The sequence below is a fragment of the Thalassophryne amazonica genome, chromosome 4, assembly GCF_902500255.1.
Source record: "Thalassophryne amazonica chromosome 4, fThaAma1.1, whole genome shotgun sequence".
Taxonomy (NCBI): Eukaryota; Metazoa; Chordata; class Actinopteri; order Batrachoidiformes; family Batrachoididae; genus Thalassophryne; species Thalassophryne amazonica.
The window spans coordinates 144,044,486-144,064,136 of NC_047106.1; the positions used below are offsets into that span (position 1 = coordinate 144,044,486).

The 19,651-nt window shown below is 37.5% G+C and overlaps 1 protein-coding gene across 1 annotated transcript in view; it reads left to right on the top strand.

The window, feature by feature from the left end:
* Positions 1–8,600: 8,600 nt before the first annotated feature.
* The window catches only part of LOC117509064 (E3 ubiquitin-protein ligase RNF169-like), a 100,407-nt gene continuing 89,356 nt past the window's right edge, over positions 8,601–19,651 (top strand). The window contains exon 1 of the mRNA XM_034168873.1: positions 8,601–8,897. Coding sequence (XP_034024764.1) covers positions 8,618–8,897 — 280 coding nt within the window. The 5' untranslated portion in view covers positions 8,601–8,617. The remainder of the gene's footprint in view (positions 8,898–19,651) is intronic.

Below are 19,651 nucleotides of genomic sequence, written 5' to 3' on the forward strand. Positions count from 1 at the left end.
CACCCGCAGAGGTCAGTGTGTGTCCGCCGCGCTGCGGCTGCTCCAAACCGCCCTGATAGACCACATTCACCGGCCCTGTCGAGCTTCAGGAGCTGCAAGATTAAAACAAAAAAGAAAAGTTAATCACGTTTTAGACACTCGCGAGTCAAAAATAACATCTGGATTTATTCCGTGAAGTTGTTGTTGTTGTTATTCCGGGTGTTGTGGTGGCATCTGCTCTGGAAGCAGGTCTGTGGACTTGTCCGGACATGTAGCACCTCTGAGCTGTCACAACACCAAACCCGACTCAGACGGATTGGACATGGAACCCTGTGGTCCATGTTTTACACAGAAACCACCTAAAAGACCTGCCAGATCACTTTGATTTAGTCGTAATTAATTTCTTGTGTTATAAACCACAATCAGACCTGCCAGATCACTTTGATTTAGTCCACTTTGTCTGAGTTAATTTCTTGTGTTATAAACCACAATCAGACCTGCCAGATCACTTTGATTTAGTCCACTTTGTCTGAGTTAATTTCTTGTGTTATAAACCACAATCAGACCTGCCAGATCACTTTGATTTAGTCCACTTTCGTCTGAGTTAATTTCTTGTGTTATAAACCACAATCAGACCTGCCAGATCACTTTGATTTAGTCCACTTTGTCTGAGTTAATTTCTTGTGTTATAAACCACAATCAGACTTGCCAGATCACTTTGATTTAGTCCACTTTCGTCTGAGTTAATTTCTTGTGTTATAAACCACAATCAGACCTGCCATATCACTTTGATTTAGTCCACTTTGTCTGAGTTAATTTCTTGTGTTATAAACCACAATCAGACCTGCCAGATCACTTTGATTTAGTCCACTTTAGTCTGAGTTAATTTCTTGTGTTATAAACCACAATCAGACGTGCCATATCACTTTGATTTAGTCCACTTTGTCTGAGTTAATTTCTTGTGTTATAAACCACAATCAGACCTGCCAGATCACTTTGATTTAGTCCACTTTGTCTGAGTTAATTTCTTGTGTTATAAACCACAATCAGACCTGCCAGATCACTTTGATTTAGTCCACTTTCGTCTGAGTTAATTTCTTGTGTTATAAACCACAATCAGACCTGCCATATCACTTTGATTTAGTCCACTTTGTCTGAGTTAATTTCTTGTGTTATAAACCACAATCAGACCTGCCAGATCACTTTGGTTTAGTCCACTTTAGTCTGAGTTAATTTATTCGATTATAAACCACAATCAGACTTGCCAGATCACTTTGATTTAGTCCACTTTGTCTGAGTTAATTTCTTGTGTTATAAACCACAATCAGACCTGCTAGATCACTTTGATTTAGTCCACTTTCGTCTGAGTTAATTTCTTGTGTTATAAACCACAATCAGACCTGCCATATCACTTTGATTTAGTCCACTTTGTCTGAGTTAATTTCTTGTGTTATAAACCACAATCAGACCTGCCAGATCACTTTGGTTTAGTCCACTTTAGTCTGAGTTAATTTCTTCGATTATAAACCACAATCAGACTTGCCAGATCACTTTGATTTAGTCCACTTTGTCTGAGTTAATTTCTTGTGTTATAAACCACAATCAGACCTGCCAGATCACTTTGGTTTAGTCCACTTTAGTCTGAGTTAATTTATTCGATTATAAACCACAATCAGACTTGCCAGATCACTTTGATTTAGTCCACTTTGTCTGAGTTAATTTCTTGTGTTATAAACCACAATCAGACCTGCCAGATCACTTTGATTTAGTCCACTTTCGTCTGAGTTAATTTCTTGTGTTATAAACCACAATCAGACCTGCCATATCACTTTGATTTAGTCCACTTTGTCTGAGTTAATTTCTTGTGTTATAAACCACAATCAGACCTGCCAGATCACTTTGGTTTAGTCCACTTTAGTCTGAGTTAATTTATTCGATTATAAACCACAATCAGACTTGCCAGATCACTTTGATTTAGTCCACTTTGTCTGAGTTATTTTCTTGTGTTATAAACCACAATCAGACCTGCCAGATCACTTTGATTTAGTCCACTTTTGTCTGAGTTAATTTCTTGTGTTATAAACCACAATCAGACCTGCCAGATCACTTTGATTTAGTCCACTTTGTCTGAGTTAATTTCTTGTGTTATAAACCACAATCAGACCTGCCAGATGACTTTGATTTAGTCCACTTTGAGTTAATTTCTTCGATTATAAACCACAATCAGACTTGCCAGATCACTTTGGTTTAGTCCACTTTAGTCTGAGTTAATTTCTTCGATTATGAACCACAATCATACCTGCCATATCACTTTGATTTAGTCCTCTTTATTTGAGTTAATTTCTTGTGTTATAAACCACAATCAGACCTGCCAGATCACTTTGATTTAGTCCTCTTTATTCTGAGTTAATTTCTTGTGTTATAAACCACAATCAGACCTGCCAGATCACTTTGATTTAGTCCACTTTAGTCTGAGTTAATGTTTTCTATTATAAACCACAGTCAGACTTGCCACATCACTTTGATTGAGTCCACTTTAGTCTGAGTTAATTTCTTGTGTTATAAACCACAATCAGACCTGCCAGATCACTTTGATTTAGTCCACTTTAGTCTGAGTTAATTTCTTCTATTATAAACTACAATCAGACCTGCCAGATCACTTTGGTTTAGTCCACTTTAGTCTGAGTTAATTTCTTGTCTTATAAACCACAATCAGACCTGCCAGATCACTTTGATTTAGTCCACTTTGTCTGAGTTAATTTCTTGTGTTATAAACCACAATCAGACCTGCCAGATCACTTTGATTTAGTCCACTTTCGTCTGCGTTAATTTCTTGTGTTATAAACCACAATCAGACCTGCCAGGTCACTTTGGTTTAGCCCACTTTAGTCTGAGTTAATTTATTCGATTATAAACCACAATCAGACTTGCCAGATCACTTTGATTTAGTCCACTTTGTCTGAGTTAATTTCTTGTGTTATAAACCACAATCAGACCTGCCAGATCACTTTGATTTAGTCCACTTTCGTCTGAGTTAATTTCTTGTGTTATAAACCACAATCAGACCTGCCATATCACTTTGATTTAGTCCACTTTGTCTGAGTTAATTTCTTGTGTTATAAACCACAATCAGACCTGCCAGATCACTTTGGTTTAGTCCACTTTAGTCTGAGTTAATTTCTTGTGTTATAAACCACAATCAGACCTGCTAGAGCACTTTGATTTAGTCCACTTTGTCTGAGTTAATTTCTTGTGTTATAAACCACAATCAGACCTGCCATATCACTTTGATTTAGTCCACTTTCGTCTGAGTTAATTTCTTGTGTTATAAACCACAATCAGACCTGCCATATCACTTTGATTTAGTCCACTTTGTCTGAGTTAATTTCTTGTGTTATAAACCACAATCAGACCTGCCAGATCACTTTGGTTTAGTCCACTTTAGTCTGAGTTAATTTCTTCGATTATAAACCACAATCAGACTTGCCAGATCACTTTGATTTAGTCCACTTTATCTGAGTTAATTTCTTGTGTTATAAACCACAATCAGACCTGCCAGATCACTTTGGTTTAGTCCACTTTAGTCTGAGTTAATTTCTTGTGTTATAAACCACAATCAGACCTGCCAGATCACTTTGGTTTAGTCCACTTTAGTCTGAGTTAATTTATTCGATTATAAACCACAATCAGACTTGCCAGATCACTTTGATTTAGTCCACTTTGTCTGAGTTAATTTCTTGTGTTATAAACCACAATCAGACCTGCCATATCACTTTGATTTAGTCCACTTTGTCTGAGTTAATTTCTTGTGTTATAAACCACAATCAGACCTGCCAGATCACTTTGGTTTAGTCCACTTTAGTCTGAGTTAATTTCTTCGATTATAAACCACAATCAGACCTGCCAGACCACTTTGATTTAGTCCACTTTCGTCTGAGTTAATTTCTTGTGTTATAAACCACAATCAGACCTGCCATATCACTTTGATTTAGTCCACTTTGTCTGAGTTAATTTCTTGTGTTATAAACCACAATCAGACCTGCCAGATCACTTTGGTTTAGTCCACTTTAGTCTGAGTTAATTTATTCGATTATAAACCACAATCAGACTTGCCAGAGCACTTTGATTTAGTCCACTTTGTCTGAGTTAATTTCTTGTGTTATAAACCACAATCAGACCTGCCAGATCACTTTGATTTAGTCCACTTTTGTCTGAGTTAATTTCTTGTGTTATAAACCACAATCAGACCTGCCAGATCACTTTGATGTAGTCCACTTTGTCTGAGTTAATTTCTTGTGTTATAAACCACAATCAGACCTGCCAGATGACTTTGATTTAGTCCACTTTGAGTTAATTTCTTCGATTATAAACCACAATCAGACTTGCCAGATCACTTTGGTTTAGTCCACTTTAGTCTGAGTTAATTTCTTCGATTATGAACCACAATCATACCTGCCATATCACTTTGATTTAGTCCTCTTTATTTTGAGTTAATTTCTTGTGTTATAAACCACAATCAGACCTGCCAGATCACTTTGATTTAGTCCTCTTTATTCTGAGTTAATTTCTTGTGTTATAAACCACAATCAGACCTGCCAGATCACTTTGATTTAGTCCACTTTAGTCTGAGTTAATGTTTTCTATTATAAACCACAGTCAGACTTGCCACATCACTTTGATTGAGCCCACTTTAGTCTGAGTTAATTTCTTGTGTTATAAACCACAATCAGACCTGCCAGATCACTTTGATTTAGTCCACTTTAGTCTGAGTTAATTTCTTCTATTATAAACTACAATCAGACCTGCCAGATCACTTTGGGTTAGTCCACTTTAGTCTGAGTTAATTTCTTGTCTTATAAACCACAATCAGACCTGCCAGATCACTTTGATTTAGTCCACTTTAGTCTGAGTTAATTTCTTCTATTATAAACTACAATCAGACCTGCCAGATCACTTTGGTCTAGTCCGCTTTAGTCTGAGTTAATTTCTTCTATTATAAACCACAATCAGACCTGCCAGATCACTTTGATTTAGTCCACGTTAGTCTGAGTTAAGTTTTTCTATTATAAACCACAGTCAGACTTGCCACATCACTTTGATTGAGTCCACTTTAGTCTGAGTTAATTTCTTGCCTTATAAACCACAATCAGACCTGCCACATCACTTTGATTTAGTCCACTTTAGTCTGAGTTAATTTCTTCAATTATAAACCACAATCAGACCTGCCAGATCACTTTGATTTAGTCTAATTTAGTCTGAGTTAATTTCTTGTGTTATAAACCATAATCAGACCTGTCAGATCACTTTGATTTAGTCCTCTTTATTCTGAGTTAATTTATTCGATTATAAACGACAATGAGACTTGCCAGATCACTTTGGTTTAGTCCACTTTAGTCTGAGTTAATTTCTTCTATTATAAACCACGATCAGACCTGCCAGATCATTTTGATTTAGTCCTCTTTATTCTGAGTTAATTTCTTGTGTTATAATCCACAATCAGACCTGCCAGATCACTTTGATTTAGTCCACTTTAGTCTGAGTTAATTTCTTGTGGTATAAACCACAATCAGACCTGCCACATCACTTTGGTTTAGTCCACTTTAGTCTGAGTTAATTTCTTCTATTATAATCCACAATCAGACCTCCCAGATCACTTTTGTTTAGTCCACTTTAGTCTGAGTTAATTTCTTGTGTTATAAACCACAATCAGACCTGCCAGATCACTTTGGTTTAGCCCACTTTAGTCTGAGTTAATTTATTCGATTATAAACCACAATCAGACTTGCCAGATCACTTTGATTTAGTCCACTTTGTCTGAGTTAATTTCTTGTGTTATAAACCACAATCAGACCTGCCTGATCACTTTGATTTAGTCCACTTTCGTCTGAGTTAATTTCTTGTGTTATAAACCACAATCAGACCTGCCATATCACTTTGATTTAGTCCACTTTGTCTGAGTTAATTTCTTGTGTTATAAACCACAATCAGACCTGCCAGATGACTTTGATTTAGTCCACTTTGAGTTAATTTCTTCGATTATAAACCACAATCAGACTTGCCAGATCACTTTGGTTTAGTCCACTTTAGTCTGAGTTAATTTCTTCGATTATGAACCACAATCATACCTGCCATATCACTTTGATTTAGTCCTCTTTATTTTGAGTTAATTTCTTGTGTTATAAACCACAATCAGACCTGCCAGATCACTTTGATTTAGTCCTCTTTATTCTGAGTTAATTTCTTGTGTTATAAACCACAATCAGACCTGCCAGATCACTTTGATTTAGTCCACTTTGGTCTGAGTTAATGTTTTCTATTATAAACTACAGTCAGACTTGCCTCATCACTTTGATTGAGTCCACTTTAGTCTGAGTTAATTTATTCGATTATAAACGACAATGAGACTTGCCAGATCACTTTGGTTTAGTCCACTTTAGTCTGAGTTAATTTCTTCTATTATAAACCACGATCAGACCTGCCAGATCATTTTGATTTAGTCCTCTTTATTCTGAGTTAATTTCTTGTGTTATAATCCACAATCAGACCTGCCAGATCACTTTGATTTAGTCCACTTTAGTCTGAGTTAATTTCTTGTGGTATAAACCACAATCAGACCTGCCACATCACTTTGGTTTAGTCCACTTTAATCTGAGTTAATTTCTTCTATTATAAACCACAATCAGACCTCCCAGATTACTTTGGTTTAGTCCACTTTAGTCTGAGTTAATTTCTTGTGTTATAAACCACAATCAGACCTCCCAGATCACTTTGGTTTAGTCCACTTTAGTCTGAGTTAATTTCTTGTGTTATAAATCACAATCAGACCTGCCAGATCACTTTGATTTAGTCCACTTTAGTCTGAGTTAATTTCTTGTGTTATAAACCACAATCAGACCTGCCAGATAGATCACTTTGATTTAGTCCACTTTAGTCTGAGTTTTTTCTTATGTTATAAACCACAATCAGACCTGTCAGATCAATTTGATGTAGTCCTCTTTATTCTGAGTTTTCTTGTGTTCGAAACCACAATCAGACCTGCCAGATAAACTTTGATTTAGTCCTCTTTATTCTGAGTTAATTTCTTGTGTTATAAACCACAATCACACCTACCAGATCACTTTGGTTTAGTCCACTTTAGTCTGAGTTAATTTCTTCTATTATAAACCACAATCAGACCTGCCAGATCACTTTGATTTAGTCCTCTTTATTCTGAGTTAATTTCTTGTGTTATAAAGCACAATCAGACCTGCCCGATCACTTTGATTTAGTCCACATTAGTCTGAGTTAATATCTTCAATTATAAACCACAATCACACCTGCCAGATCACTTTGATTTATTCCATTTTATTCTGAGTTAATTTCTTCTATTATAAACCACAATCAGACCTGCCAGATCACTTTGATTTATTCCACTATATTCTGAGTTAATTTCTTGTGTTATAAACCACAGTCAGACCTGCCAGATCACTTTGATTTAGTCCATTTTAGTCTTAGTTAATTTTGTCTATTATAAACCACAATCAGACCTGCCTCATCACTTTGATTTAGTCCACATTAGTCTGAGTTAATTTCTTCAATTATAAACCACAATCAGGACCTGCCAGATCACTTTGATTTATTCCACTATATTCTGAGTTAATTTCTTGTGTTATAAACTACAATCAGACCTGCCAGATCACTCGGATTTAGTCCATTTTAGTCTTAGTTAATTTCTTGTGTTATAAACCACAATCAGACCTGCCAGATCACTTTGAGTTAGTCCACTTTAGTCTGAGTTACTTTCTTCTATTATAAACCACAGTCAGACCTGCCAGATCACTTTGATTTAGTCCTCTTTATTTTGAGTTAATTTCCTGTGTTATAAACCACAATCAGAGCTGCCAGAGCACTTTGATTTAGTCCACTTTAGTCTGAATTAATTTCTTCTATTATAAAGCACAATCAGACCTGCCAGATCACGTTGATTTAGTCCACTTTAGTCTGAGTTGATTTCTTGTGTTATAAACCACAATCAGACCTGCCAGATCACTTTGGTTTAGTCCACTTTAGTCTGAGTTAATTTCTTCAATTATATACCACAGTCATACCTGCCATATCACTTTGATTTAGTCCTCTTTATTTTGAGTTAATTTCTTGTGTTATAAACCACAATCAGACCTGCCAGATCACTTTGATTTAGTCCTCTTTATTCTGAGTTAATTTTTTGTGTTATAAACCACAATCAGACCAGCCAGATCACTTTGATTTAGTCCACTTTAGTCTGAGTTAATGTTTTCTATTATAAACCACAGTCAGACTTGCCACATCACTTTCACTGAGTGAAAGTGCGGGACATCTGTCCAACATCCAACCTCCAACTCACTTCACCTGGTCTTGGGTCCTGGAGGACAACCATCCAGGCAGACAACCATCTGCTACAGCCAGGTGGAAAGTGGGCGTGGCCAGTTGAAACTGACGTGTCCTTGACCTACGCTGTGTCGACAGAAACGCAAAACGTGCAAATCCTGATATGTACTTTTTAAATACATACTTTTATTTTGAAATTTGAAAGGCACGTCAACAGAGCGCTCGCGCGCTTTGGCGGGCTGAAAAGGCGTGGGCGGGGCTTGTTTGGAGGGAGAAGACGATTCCAGCCAACATGGCGACCGCGCGGTCCGCTGAGCGGCTCCGCAGACCTACCAGCAGCGGCTCACAGCCCCGAGCCGGAACCGGAAGCAGGAGTAGCCCGCCGGAGGACGAAGGGAAAAAGTTGGCGGTGTCCGTGCAGGTGGAGCGCGGCAGCCCGCCCTGCGGTCACCCGGTGTGCCCGCTGTGTCTGCTCCACAGACGCTCCGGCAGCCAGGAGCAGCTCAGGCGGAGGAGTGACCCGGAGAAGAGCAGCGGCAGGCCGGCCAGGAGGGACTGCGACACCCGCAGAGGTCAGTGTGTGTCCGCCGCGCTGCGGCTGCTCCAAACCGCCCTGATAGACCACATTCACCGGCCCTGTCGAGCTTCAGGAGCTGCAAGATTAAAACAAAAAAGAAAAGTTAATCACGTTTTAGACACTTGCGAGTCAAAAATAACATCTGGATTTATTCCGTGAAGTTATTGTTGTTGTTGTTATTCCGGGTGTTGTGGTGGCATCTGCTCTGGAAGCAGGTCTGTGGACTTGTCCGGACATGTAGCACCTCTGAGCTGTCATAACACCAAACCCGACTCAGACGGATTGGACATGGAACCCTGTGGTCCATGTTTTACACAGAAACCACCTAAAAGACCTGCCAGATCACTTTGATTTAGTCCTAGTTAATTTCTTGTGTTATAAACCACAATCAGACCTGCCAGATCACTTTGATTTAGTCCACTTTGTCTGAGTTAATTTCTTGTGTTATAAACCACAATCAGACCTGCCAGATCACTTTGATTTAGTCCACTTTCGTCTGAGTTAATTTCTTGTGTTATAAACCACAATCAGACCTGCCATATCACTTTGATTTAGTCCACTTTGTCTGAGTTAATTTCTTGTGTTATAAACCACAATCAGACCTGCCAGATCACTTTGATTTAGTCCACTTTAGTCTGAGTTAATTTCTTGTGTTATAAACCACAATCAGACCTGCCATATCACTTTGATTTAGTCCACTTTGTCTGAGTTAATTTCTTGTGTTATAAACCACAATCAGACCTGCCAGATCACTTTGATTTAGTCCACTTTGTCTGAGTTAATTTCTTGTGTTATAAACCACAATCAGACCTGCCAGATCACTTTGATTTAGTCCACTTTCGTCTGAGTTAATTTCTTGTGTTATAAACCACAATCAGACCTGCCAGATCACTTTGGTTTAGTCCACTTTAGTCTGAGTTAATTTATTCGATTATAAACCACAATCAGACTTGCCAGATCACTTTGATTTAGTCCACTTTGTCTGAGTTAATTTCTTGTGTTATAAACCACAATCAGACCTGCCAGATCACTTTGATTTAGTCCACTTTCGTCTGAGTTAATTTCTTGTGTTATAAACCACAATCAGACCTGCCATATCACTTTGATTTAGTCCACTTTGTCTGAGTTAATTTCTTGTGTTATAAACCACAATCAGACCTGCCAGATCACTTTGGTTTAGTCCACTTTAGTCTGAGTTAATTTATTCGATTATAAACCACAATCAGACTTGCCAGATCACTTTGATTTAGTCCACTTTGTCTGAATTAATTTCTTGTGTTATAAACCACAATCAGACCTGTCAGATCACTTTGATTTAGTCCACTTTTGTCCGAGTTAATTTCTTGTGTTATAAACCACAATCAGACCTGCCAGATCACTTTGATTTAGTCCACTTTGTCTGAGTTAATTTCTTGTGTTATAAACCACAATCAGACCTGCCAGATGACTTTGATTTAGTCCACTTTGAGTTAATTTCTTCGATTATAAACCACAATCAGACTTGCCAGATCACTTTGGTTTAGTCCACTTTAGTCTGAGTTAATTTCTTCGATTATAAACCACAATCAGACTTGCCAGATCACTTTGATTTAGTCCACTTTTGTCCGAGTTAATTTCTTGTGTTATAAACCACAATCAGACCTGCCAGATCACTTTGATTTAGTCCACTTTGTCTGAGTTAATTTCTTGTGTTATAAACCACAATCAGACCTGCCAGATCACTTTGGTTTAGTCCACTTTAGTCTGAGTTAATTTATTCGATTATAAACCACAATCAGACTTGCCAGATCACTTTGATTTAGTCCACTTTGTCTGAGTTAATTTCTTGTGTTATAAACCACAATCAGACCTGTCAGATCACTTTGATTTAGTCCACTTTTGTCCGAGTTAATTTCTTGTGTTATAAACCACAATCAGACCTGCCAGATCACTTTGATTTAGTCCACTTTGTCTGAGTTAATTTCTTGTGTTATAAACCACAATCAGACCTGCCAGATGACTTTGATTTAGTCCACTTTGAGTTAATTTCTTCGATTATAAACCACAATCAGACTTGCCAGATCACTTTGGTTTAGTCCACTTTAGTCTGAGTTAATTTCTTCGATTATGAACCACAGTCATACCTGCCATATCACTTTGATTTAGTCCTCTTTATTTTGAGTTAATTTCTTGTGTTATAAACCACAATCAGACCTGCCAGATCACTTTGGTTTAGTCCACTTTAGTCTGAGTTAATTTATTCGATTATAAACCACAATCAGACTTGCCAGATCACTTTGATTTAGTCCACTTTGTCTGAGTTAATTTCTTGTGTTATAAACCACAATCAGACCTGCCAGATCACTTTGGTTTAGTCCACTTTAGTCTGAGTTAATTTATTCGATTATAAACCACAATCAGACTTGCCAGATCACTTTGATTTAGTCCACTTTGTCTGAGTTAATTTCTTGTGTTATAAACCACAATCAGACCTGCCAGATCACTTTGATTTAGTCCACTTTTGTCTGAGTTAATTTCTTGTGTTATAAACCACAATCAGACCTGCCAGATCACTTTGATTTAGTCCACTTTGTCTGAGTTAATTTCTTGTGTTATAAACCACAATCAGACCTGTCAGATCACTTTGATTTAGTCCACTTTTGTCCGAGTTAATTTCTTGTGTTATAAACCACAATCAGACCTGCCAGATGACTTTGATTTAGTCCACTTTGTCTGAGTTAATTTCTTGTGTTATAAACCACAATCAGACCTGCCAGATGACTTTGATTTAGTCCACTTTGAGTTAATTTCTTCGATTATAAACCACAATCAGACTTGCCAGATCACTTTGGTTTAGTCCACTTTAGTCTGAGTTAATTTCTTCGATTATGAACCACAGTCATACCTGCCATATCACTTTGATTTAGTCCTCTTTATTTGAGTTAATTTCTTGTGTTATAAACCACAATCAGACCTGCCAGATCACTTTGGTTTAGTCCACTTTAGTCTGAGTTAATTTATTCGATTATAAACCACAATCAGACTTGCCAGATCACTTTGATTTAGTCCACTTTGTCTGAGTTAATTTCTTGTGTTATAAACCACAATCAGACCTGCCAGATCACTTTGGTTTAGTCCACTTTAGTCTGAGTTAATTTATTCGATTATAAACCACAATCAGACTTGCCAGATCACTTTGATTTAGTCCACTTTGTCTGAGTTAATTTCTTGTGTTATAAAACCACAATCAGACCTGCCAGATCACTTTGATTTAGTCCACTTTTGTCTGAGTTAATTTCTTGTGTTATAACCACAATCAGACCTGCCAGATCACTTGATTTAGTCCACTTTGTCTGAGTTAATTTCTTGTGTTATAAACCACAATCAGACCTGCCAGATGACTTTGATTTAGTCCACTTTGAATTAATTTCTTCGATTATAAACCACAATCAGACTTGCCATATCACTTTGATTTAGTCCTCTTTATTTTGAGTTAATTTCTTGTGTTATAAACCACAATCAGACCTGCCAGATCACTTTGATTTAGTCCTCTTTATTCTGAGTTAATTTCTTGTGTTATAAACCACAATCAGACCTGCCAGATCACTTTGATTTAGTCCACTTTAGTCTGAGTTAATGTTTTCTATTAGAAACCACAGTCAGACCTGCCACATCACTTTGATTGAGTCCACTTTAGTCTGAGTTAATTTCTTGTGTTATAAACCACAATCAGACCTGCCAGATCACTTTGATTTAGTCCACTTTAGTCTGAGTTAATTTCTTCTATTATAAACTACAATCAGACCTGCCAGATCACTTTGGTTTAGTCCACTTTAGTCTGAGTTAATTTCTTGTCTTATAAACCACAATCAGACCTGCCAGATCACTTTGATTTAGTCCACTTTGTCTGAGTTAATTTCTTGTGTTATAAACCACAATCAGACCTGCCAGATCACTTTGATTTAGTCCACTTTAGTCTGAGTTAATTTCTTCTATTCTAAACTACAATCAGACCTGCCAGATCACTTTGGTTTAGTCCACTTTAGTCTGAGTTAATTTCTTGTCTTATAAACCAACAATCAGACCTGCCAGATCACTTTGAATTTAGTCCACTTTGTCTGAGTTAATTTCTTGTGTTATAAACCACAATCAGACCTGCCAGATCACTTTGATTTAGTCCACTTTCGTCTGAGTTAATTTCTTGTGTTATAAACCACAATCAGACCTGCCAGATCACTTTGGTTTAGTCCACTTTAGTCTGAGTTAATTTATTCGATTATAAACCACAATCAGACTTGCCAGAGCACTTTGATTTAGTCCACTTTGTCTGAGTTAATTTCTGGTGTTATAAACCACAATCAGACCTGCCAGATCACTTTGATTTAGTCCACTTTTGTCTGAGTTAATTTCTTGTGTTATAAACCACAATCAGACCTGCCAGATCACTTTGATGTAGTCCACTTTGTCTGAGTTAATTTCTTGTGTTATAAACCACAATCAGACCTGCCAGATGACTTTGATTTAGTCCACTTTGAGTTAATTTCTTTGATTATAAACCACAATCAGACTTGCCAGATCACTTTGATTTAGTCCACTTTAGTCTGAGTTAATGTTTTCTATTAGAAACCACAGTCAGACCTGCCACATCACTTTGATTGAGTCCACTTTAGTCTGAGTTAATTTCTTGTGTTATAAACCACAATCAGACCTGCCAGATCACTTTGATTTAGTCCACTTTAGTCTGAGTTAATTTCTTCTATTATAAACTACAATCAGACCTGCCAGATCACTTTGGTTTAGTCCACTTTAGTCTGAGTTAATTTCTTGTCTTATAAACCACAATCAGACCTGCCAGATCACTTTGATTTAGTCCACTTTGTCTGAGTTAATTTCTTGTGTTATAAACCACAATCAGACCTGCCAGATCACTTTGATTTAGTCCACTTTAGTCTGAGTTAATTTCTTCTATTATAAACTACAATCAGACCTGCCAGATCACTTTGGTTTAGTCCACTTTAGTCTGAGTTAATTTCTTGTGTTATAAACCACAATCAGACCTGCCAGATCACTTTGATTTTGTCCTCTTTATTCTGAGTTAATTTCTTGTGTTATAAACCACAATCAGACCTGCCAGATCACTTTGATTTAGTCCACTTTAGTCTGAGTTAATGTTTTCTATTAGAAACCACAGTCAGACCTGCCACATCACTTTGATTGAGTCCACTTTAGTCTGAGTTAATTTCTTGTGTTATAAACCACAATCAGACCTGCCAGATCACTTTGATTTAGTCCACTTTAGTCTGAGTTAATTTCTTCTATTATAAACTACAATCAGACCTGCCAGATCACTTTGGTTTAGTCCACTTTAGTCTGAGTTAATTTCTTGTCTTATAAACCACAATCAGACCTGCCAGATCACTTTGATTTAGTCCACTTTGTCTGAGTTAATTTCTTGTGTTATAAACCACAATCAGACCTGCCAGATCACTTTGATTTAGTCCACTTTAGTCTGAGTTAATTTCTTCTATTATAAACTACAATCAGACCTGCCAGATCACTTTGGTTTAGTCCACTTTAGTCTGAGTTAATTTCTTGTCTTATAAACCACAATCAGACCTGCCAGATCACTTTGATTTAGTCCACTTTGTCTGAGTTAATTTCTTGTGTTATAAACCACAATCAGACCTGCCAGATCACTTTGATTTAGTCCACTTTCGTCTGAGTTAATTTCTTGTGTTATAAACCACAGTCAGACCTGCCAGATCACTTTGGTTTAGTCCACTTTAGTCTGAGTTAATTTATTCGATTATAAACCACAATCAGACTTGCCAGAGCACTTTGATTTAGTGCACTTTGTCTGAGTTAATTTCTGGTGTTATAAACCACAATCAGACCTGCCAGATCACTTTGATTTAGTCCACTTTTGTCTGAGTTAATTTCTTGTGTTATAAACCACAATCAGACCTGCCAGATCACTTTGATGTAGTCCACTTTGTCTGAGTTAATTTCTTGTGTTATAAACCACAATCAGACCTGCCAGATGACTTTGATTTAGTCCACTTTGAGTTAATTTCTTTGATTATAAACCACAATCAGACTTGCCAGATCACTTTGGTTTAGTCCACTTTAGTCTGAGTTAATTTCTTCGATTATGAACCACAATCATACCTGCCATATCACTTTGATTTAGTCCTCTTTATTTTGAGTTAATTTCTTGTGTTATAAACCACAATCAGACCTGCCAGATCACTTTGATTTTGTCCTCTTTATTCTGAGTTAATTTCTTGTGTTATAAACCACAATCAGACCTGCCAGATCACTTTGATTTAGTCCACTTTAGTCTGAGTTAATGTTTTCTATTATAAACCACAGTCAGACTTGCCACATCACTTTGACTGAGTCCACTTTAGTCTGAGTTAATTTCTTGTGTTATAAACCACAATCAGACCTGCCAGATCACTTTGATTTAGTCCACTTTAGTCTGAGTTAATTTCTTCTATTATAAACTACAGTCAGACCTGCCAGATCACTTTGGTTTAGTCCACTTTAGTCAGAGTTAATTTCTTGTCTTATAAACCACAATCAGACCTGCCAGATCACTTTGATTTAGTCCACTTTAGTCTGAGTTAATTTCTTCTATTATAAACTACAATCAGACCTGCCAGATCACTTTGGTTTAGTCCGCTTTAGTCTGAGTTAATTTCTTCTATTATAAACCACAATCAGACCTGCCAGATCACTTTGATTTAGTCCACGTTAGTCTGAGTTAAGTTTTTCTATTATAAACCACAGTCAGACTTGCCACATCACTTTGATTGAGTCCACTTTAGTCTGAGTTAATTTCTTGTCTTATAAACCACAATCAGACCTGTCAGATCACTTTGATTTAGTCCTCTTTATTCTGAGTTAATTTATTCGATTATAAACGACAATGAGACTTGCCAGATCACTTTGGTTTAGTCCACTTTAGTCTGAGTTAATTTCTTCTATTATAAACCACGATCAGACCTGCCAGATCATTTTGATTTAGTCCTCTTTATTCTGAGTTAATTTCTTGTGTTATAATCCACAATCAGACCTGCCAGATCACTTTGATTTAGTCCACTTTAGTCTGAGTTAATTTCTTGTGGTATAAACCACAATCAGACCTGCCACATCACTTTGGTTTAGTCCACTTTAGTCTGAGTTAATTTCTTCTATTATAAACCACAATCAGACCTCCCAGATCACTTTGGTTTAGTCCACTTTAGTCTGAGTTAATTTCTTGTGTTATAAACCACAATCACACCTCCCAGATCACTTTGGTTTAGTCCACTTTAGTCTGAGTTAATTTCTTGTGTTATAAATCACAATCAGACCTGCCAGATCACTTTGATTTAGTCCACTTTAGTCTGAGTTAATTTCTTGTGTTATAAACCACAATCAGACCTGCCAGATCACTTTGATTTAGTCCACTTTAGTCTGAGTTTTTTCTTATGTTATAAACCACAGTCAGACCTGTCAGATCAATTTGATTTAGTCCTCTTTATTCTGAGTTAATTTCTTGTGTTCGAAACCACAATCAGACCTGCCAGATAAACGTTGATTTAGTCCTCTTTATTCTGAGTTAATTTCTTGTGTTATAAACCACAATCACACCTACCAGATCACTTTGGTTTAGTCCACTTTAGTCTGAGTTAATTTCTTCTATTATAAACCACAATCAGACCTGCCAGATCACTTTGATTTAGTCCTCTTTATTCTGAGTTAATTTCTTGTGTTATAAACCACAATCAGACCTGCCCGATCACTTTGATTTAGTCCACATTAGTCTGAGTTAATATCTTCAATTATAAACCACAATCACACCTGCCAGATCACTTTGATTTATTCCATTTTATTCTGAGTTAATTTCTTCTATTATAAACCACAATCAGACCTGCCAGATCACTTTGATTTATTCCACTATATTCTGAGTTAATTTCTTGTGTTATAAACCACAGTCAGACCTGCCAGATCACTCTGATTTAGTCCATTTTAGTCTTAGTTAATTTTGTCTATTATAAACCACAATCAGACCTGCCCGATCACTTTGATTTAGTCCACATTAGTCTGAGTTAATTTCTTCAATTATAAACCACAATCAGGACCTGCCAGATCACTTTGATTTATTCCACTATATTCTGAGTTAATTTCTTGTGTTATAAACTACAATCAGACCTGCCAGATCACTCGGATTTAGTCCATTTTAGTCTTAGTTAATTTCTTGTGTTATAAACCACAATCAGACCTGCCAGATCACTTTGAGTTAGTCCACTTTAGTCTGAGTTACTTTCTTCTATTATAAACCACAGTCAGACCTGCCAGATCACTTTGATTTAGTCCTCTTCATTCTGAGTTAATTTCCTGTGTTATAAACCACAATCAGAGCTGCCAGAGCACTTTGATTTAGTCCACTTTAGTCTGAGTTAATTTCTTCTATTATAAAGCACAATCAGACCTGCCAGATCACGTTGATTTAGTCCACTTTAGTCTGAGTTAATTTCTTCAATTATATACCACAATCAGACCTGCCAGATCACTTTGCTTTAGTCCTCTTTATTCTGAGTTAATTACTTCAATTATAAACCACAATCAGATCTGCCAGATTACTTAGATTTAGTCCACTTTAGTCTGAGTTAATTTCTTGTGTTATAAACCACAATCAGACCTGCCAGATCACTTTGATTTAGTCCACTTTAGTCTGAGTTAATTTCTTCAGTTATAAACCACAATCAGACCTGCCAGATCACTTTGATTTAGTCCACTTTATTCTGTTAATTTCTTCAATTATAAACCACAATCAGATCTGCCAGATCACTTAGATTTAGTTCACTTTAGTCTGAGTTAATTTCTTCAATTATAAACCACAGTCAGACCTGCCAGATCACTTTGATTTAGTCCACTTTAGTCTGAGTTAATTTATTGTGTTTTAATTTCTTCAATTATAAACCACAGTCAGACCTGCCAGATCACTTTGATTTAGTCCACTTTAGTCTGAGTTAATTTATTGTGTTTTTAACCACAATCAGACCTGCCAGATCACTTTGATTTAGTCCTGCCAGTGTGACGTAAGACGTCGCTGTTGAAATATTCACACTGAGTCAAACTCTCATAAGATTTAATGTTTTTAATTGTGTTATCACTTTTAGCAGCTGTTGTTATCTTGATTTGTTAGTTCCACTTAATGTACAGTTAGTGATAAAATAAGCGTCTCATAAAGTTTAATGCCCAGAGCAAAGTAAACCATTAGAACTCCCGCACAGTCCCCACATATCTGATTTAACAAACACTCGAACGAAGGTTGGCTTGTTAGCTTAGCTGGTTTGGACTCTAAGAGAGGGGCGTGTTCAGGCTTCTTTTGTCACACACTAGGTCACCTGTGCTCCGGCCCTTTATGCACAACTGAGTTCATCGTGAATCAGTACATGCTCTGCTGCAGCATGGTGACTCTGTTGTGAAAGTGTAGTGACACTGACCCACAACAGGGGGCGCAAATGAACGGACAATAGAAGGAGTCAAATTTGAACACTTTACTGTTGTGAATGCCACAACCATACACAGCAGATTATAGAATGATACAAAGTCAATGGATAAAGGTGTCGTGTGGGCAGGTTCGACGATAGGAGACGTCCGTCTAGAGAAGAACCGGAACCACACGATTTCCTCCACCACCGAACCCGAAGGATACTGGAGCCGCCAGGTCCTGAATCCCTCAGGTGGCCACCGTCTCCGCGTGTCGGATCTGGTACTGCTGGCGAAGAGCAAAGACAGTCAAGTGTGGGTGTGTGTACACCCAGTAACAACAAGGGTGGGAATTCCACCTCCACCTCAAATCACACACTCGTGCAGCTCCTGTTTAAGCATTTATCTGGAAAGAGTGAGAGCCGAAGACGTCGGCACTCTCACAAACCACCAATCAGCTGACAAGGCACCACAGGACAACGGCTGCTAACAGAGCACACGTAAGTTATAATTCCTTTAGTACGGCAGAGAATATTACCTCCTTAGAAGAACGATATCTCGGCGACGTGGTGGAGGTGTCATCCTGCTTTTATCCGGGATGAAGTGCAGATGATCGGTGACAGTTGTCACAGTTGATGAGTGACAGCTGTCACCTCGGCTGTTCCTGTGAGGCGGCAGCGCCCTCTAGTGCCTGAAGCCCGCACTTCAGGCAGGGCGCCCTCTGGTGGTGGGCCAGCAGTACCTCCTCTTCTGGCGGCCCACACAACAGACTCCCAGACATGAGCTTCATGTTGGCTGTTCCAGTGTCACAGACCGAACGGAACCCCCCACATTCACCAGGACGTCTTGAGTCTGACGTGCTGCTGCTGCACCTCCGTCATTTCAGACAGTCAGTAACGACTCATGTTTCTGCTTCAAACTGACTTTAGAATGATTTAAGAGGTTTTACTTTGTCATCTGATGGTTAATAATCACCAGTGGTGGGCACACTTCCGATAATCCGATAACAGATAATTATCGAAGATAATGTTTTCTTTATCTGATTATCTTTTTAGATAACTTTAAAAACTATTATAGGACCATTCTGATTAATCTTTGTCCGATAACTTTTAAACCGATAAACAAAATAAACAAAGCTGAACAGCGACAAGCATTTTTAAAATTAGTTTAGCACTCACCTGTTAAAAGTTTTGTAACAGTGCACAGCTATAACCCTTGCAAACAGAAGAGAGCCACTTGTATAAAAAGCATCTCAGTCCTCTGCACACAAAAGAGAAACAGCCCAAA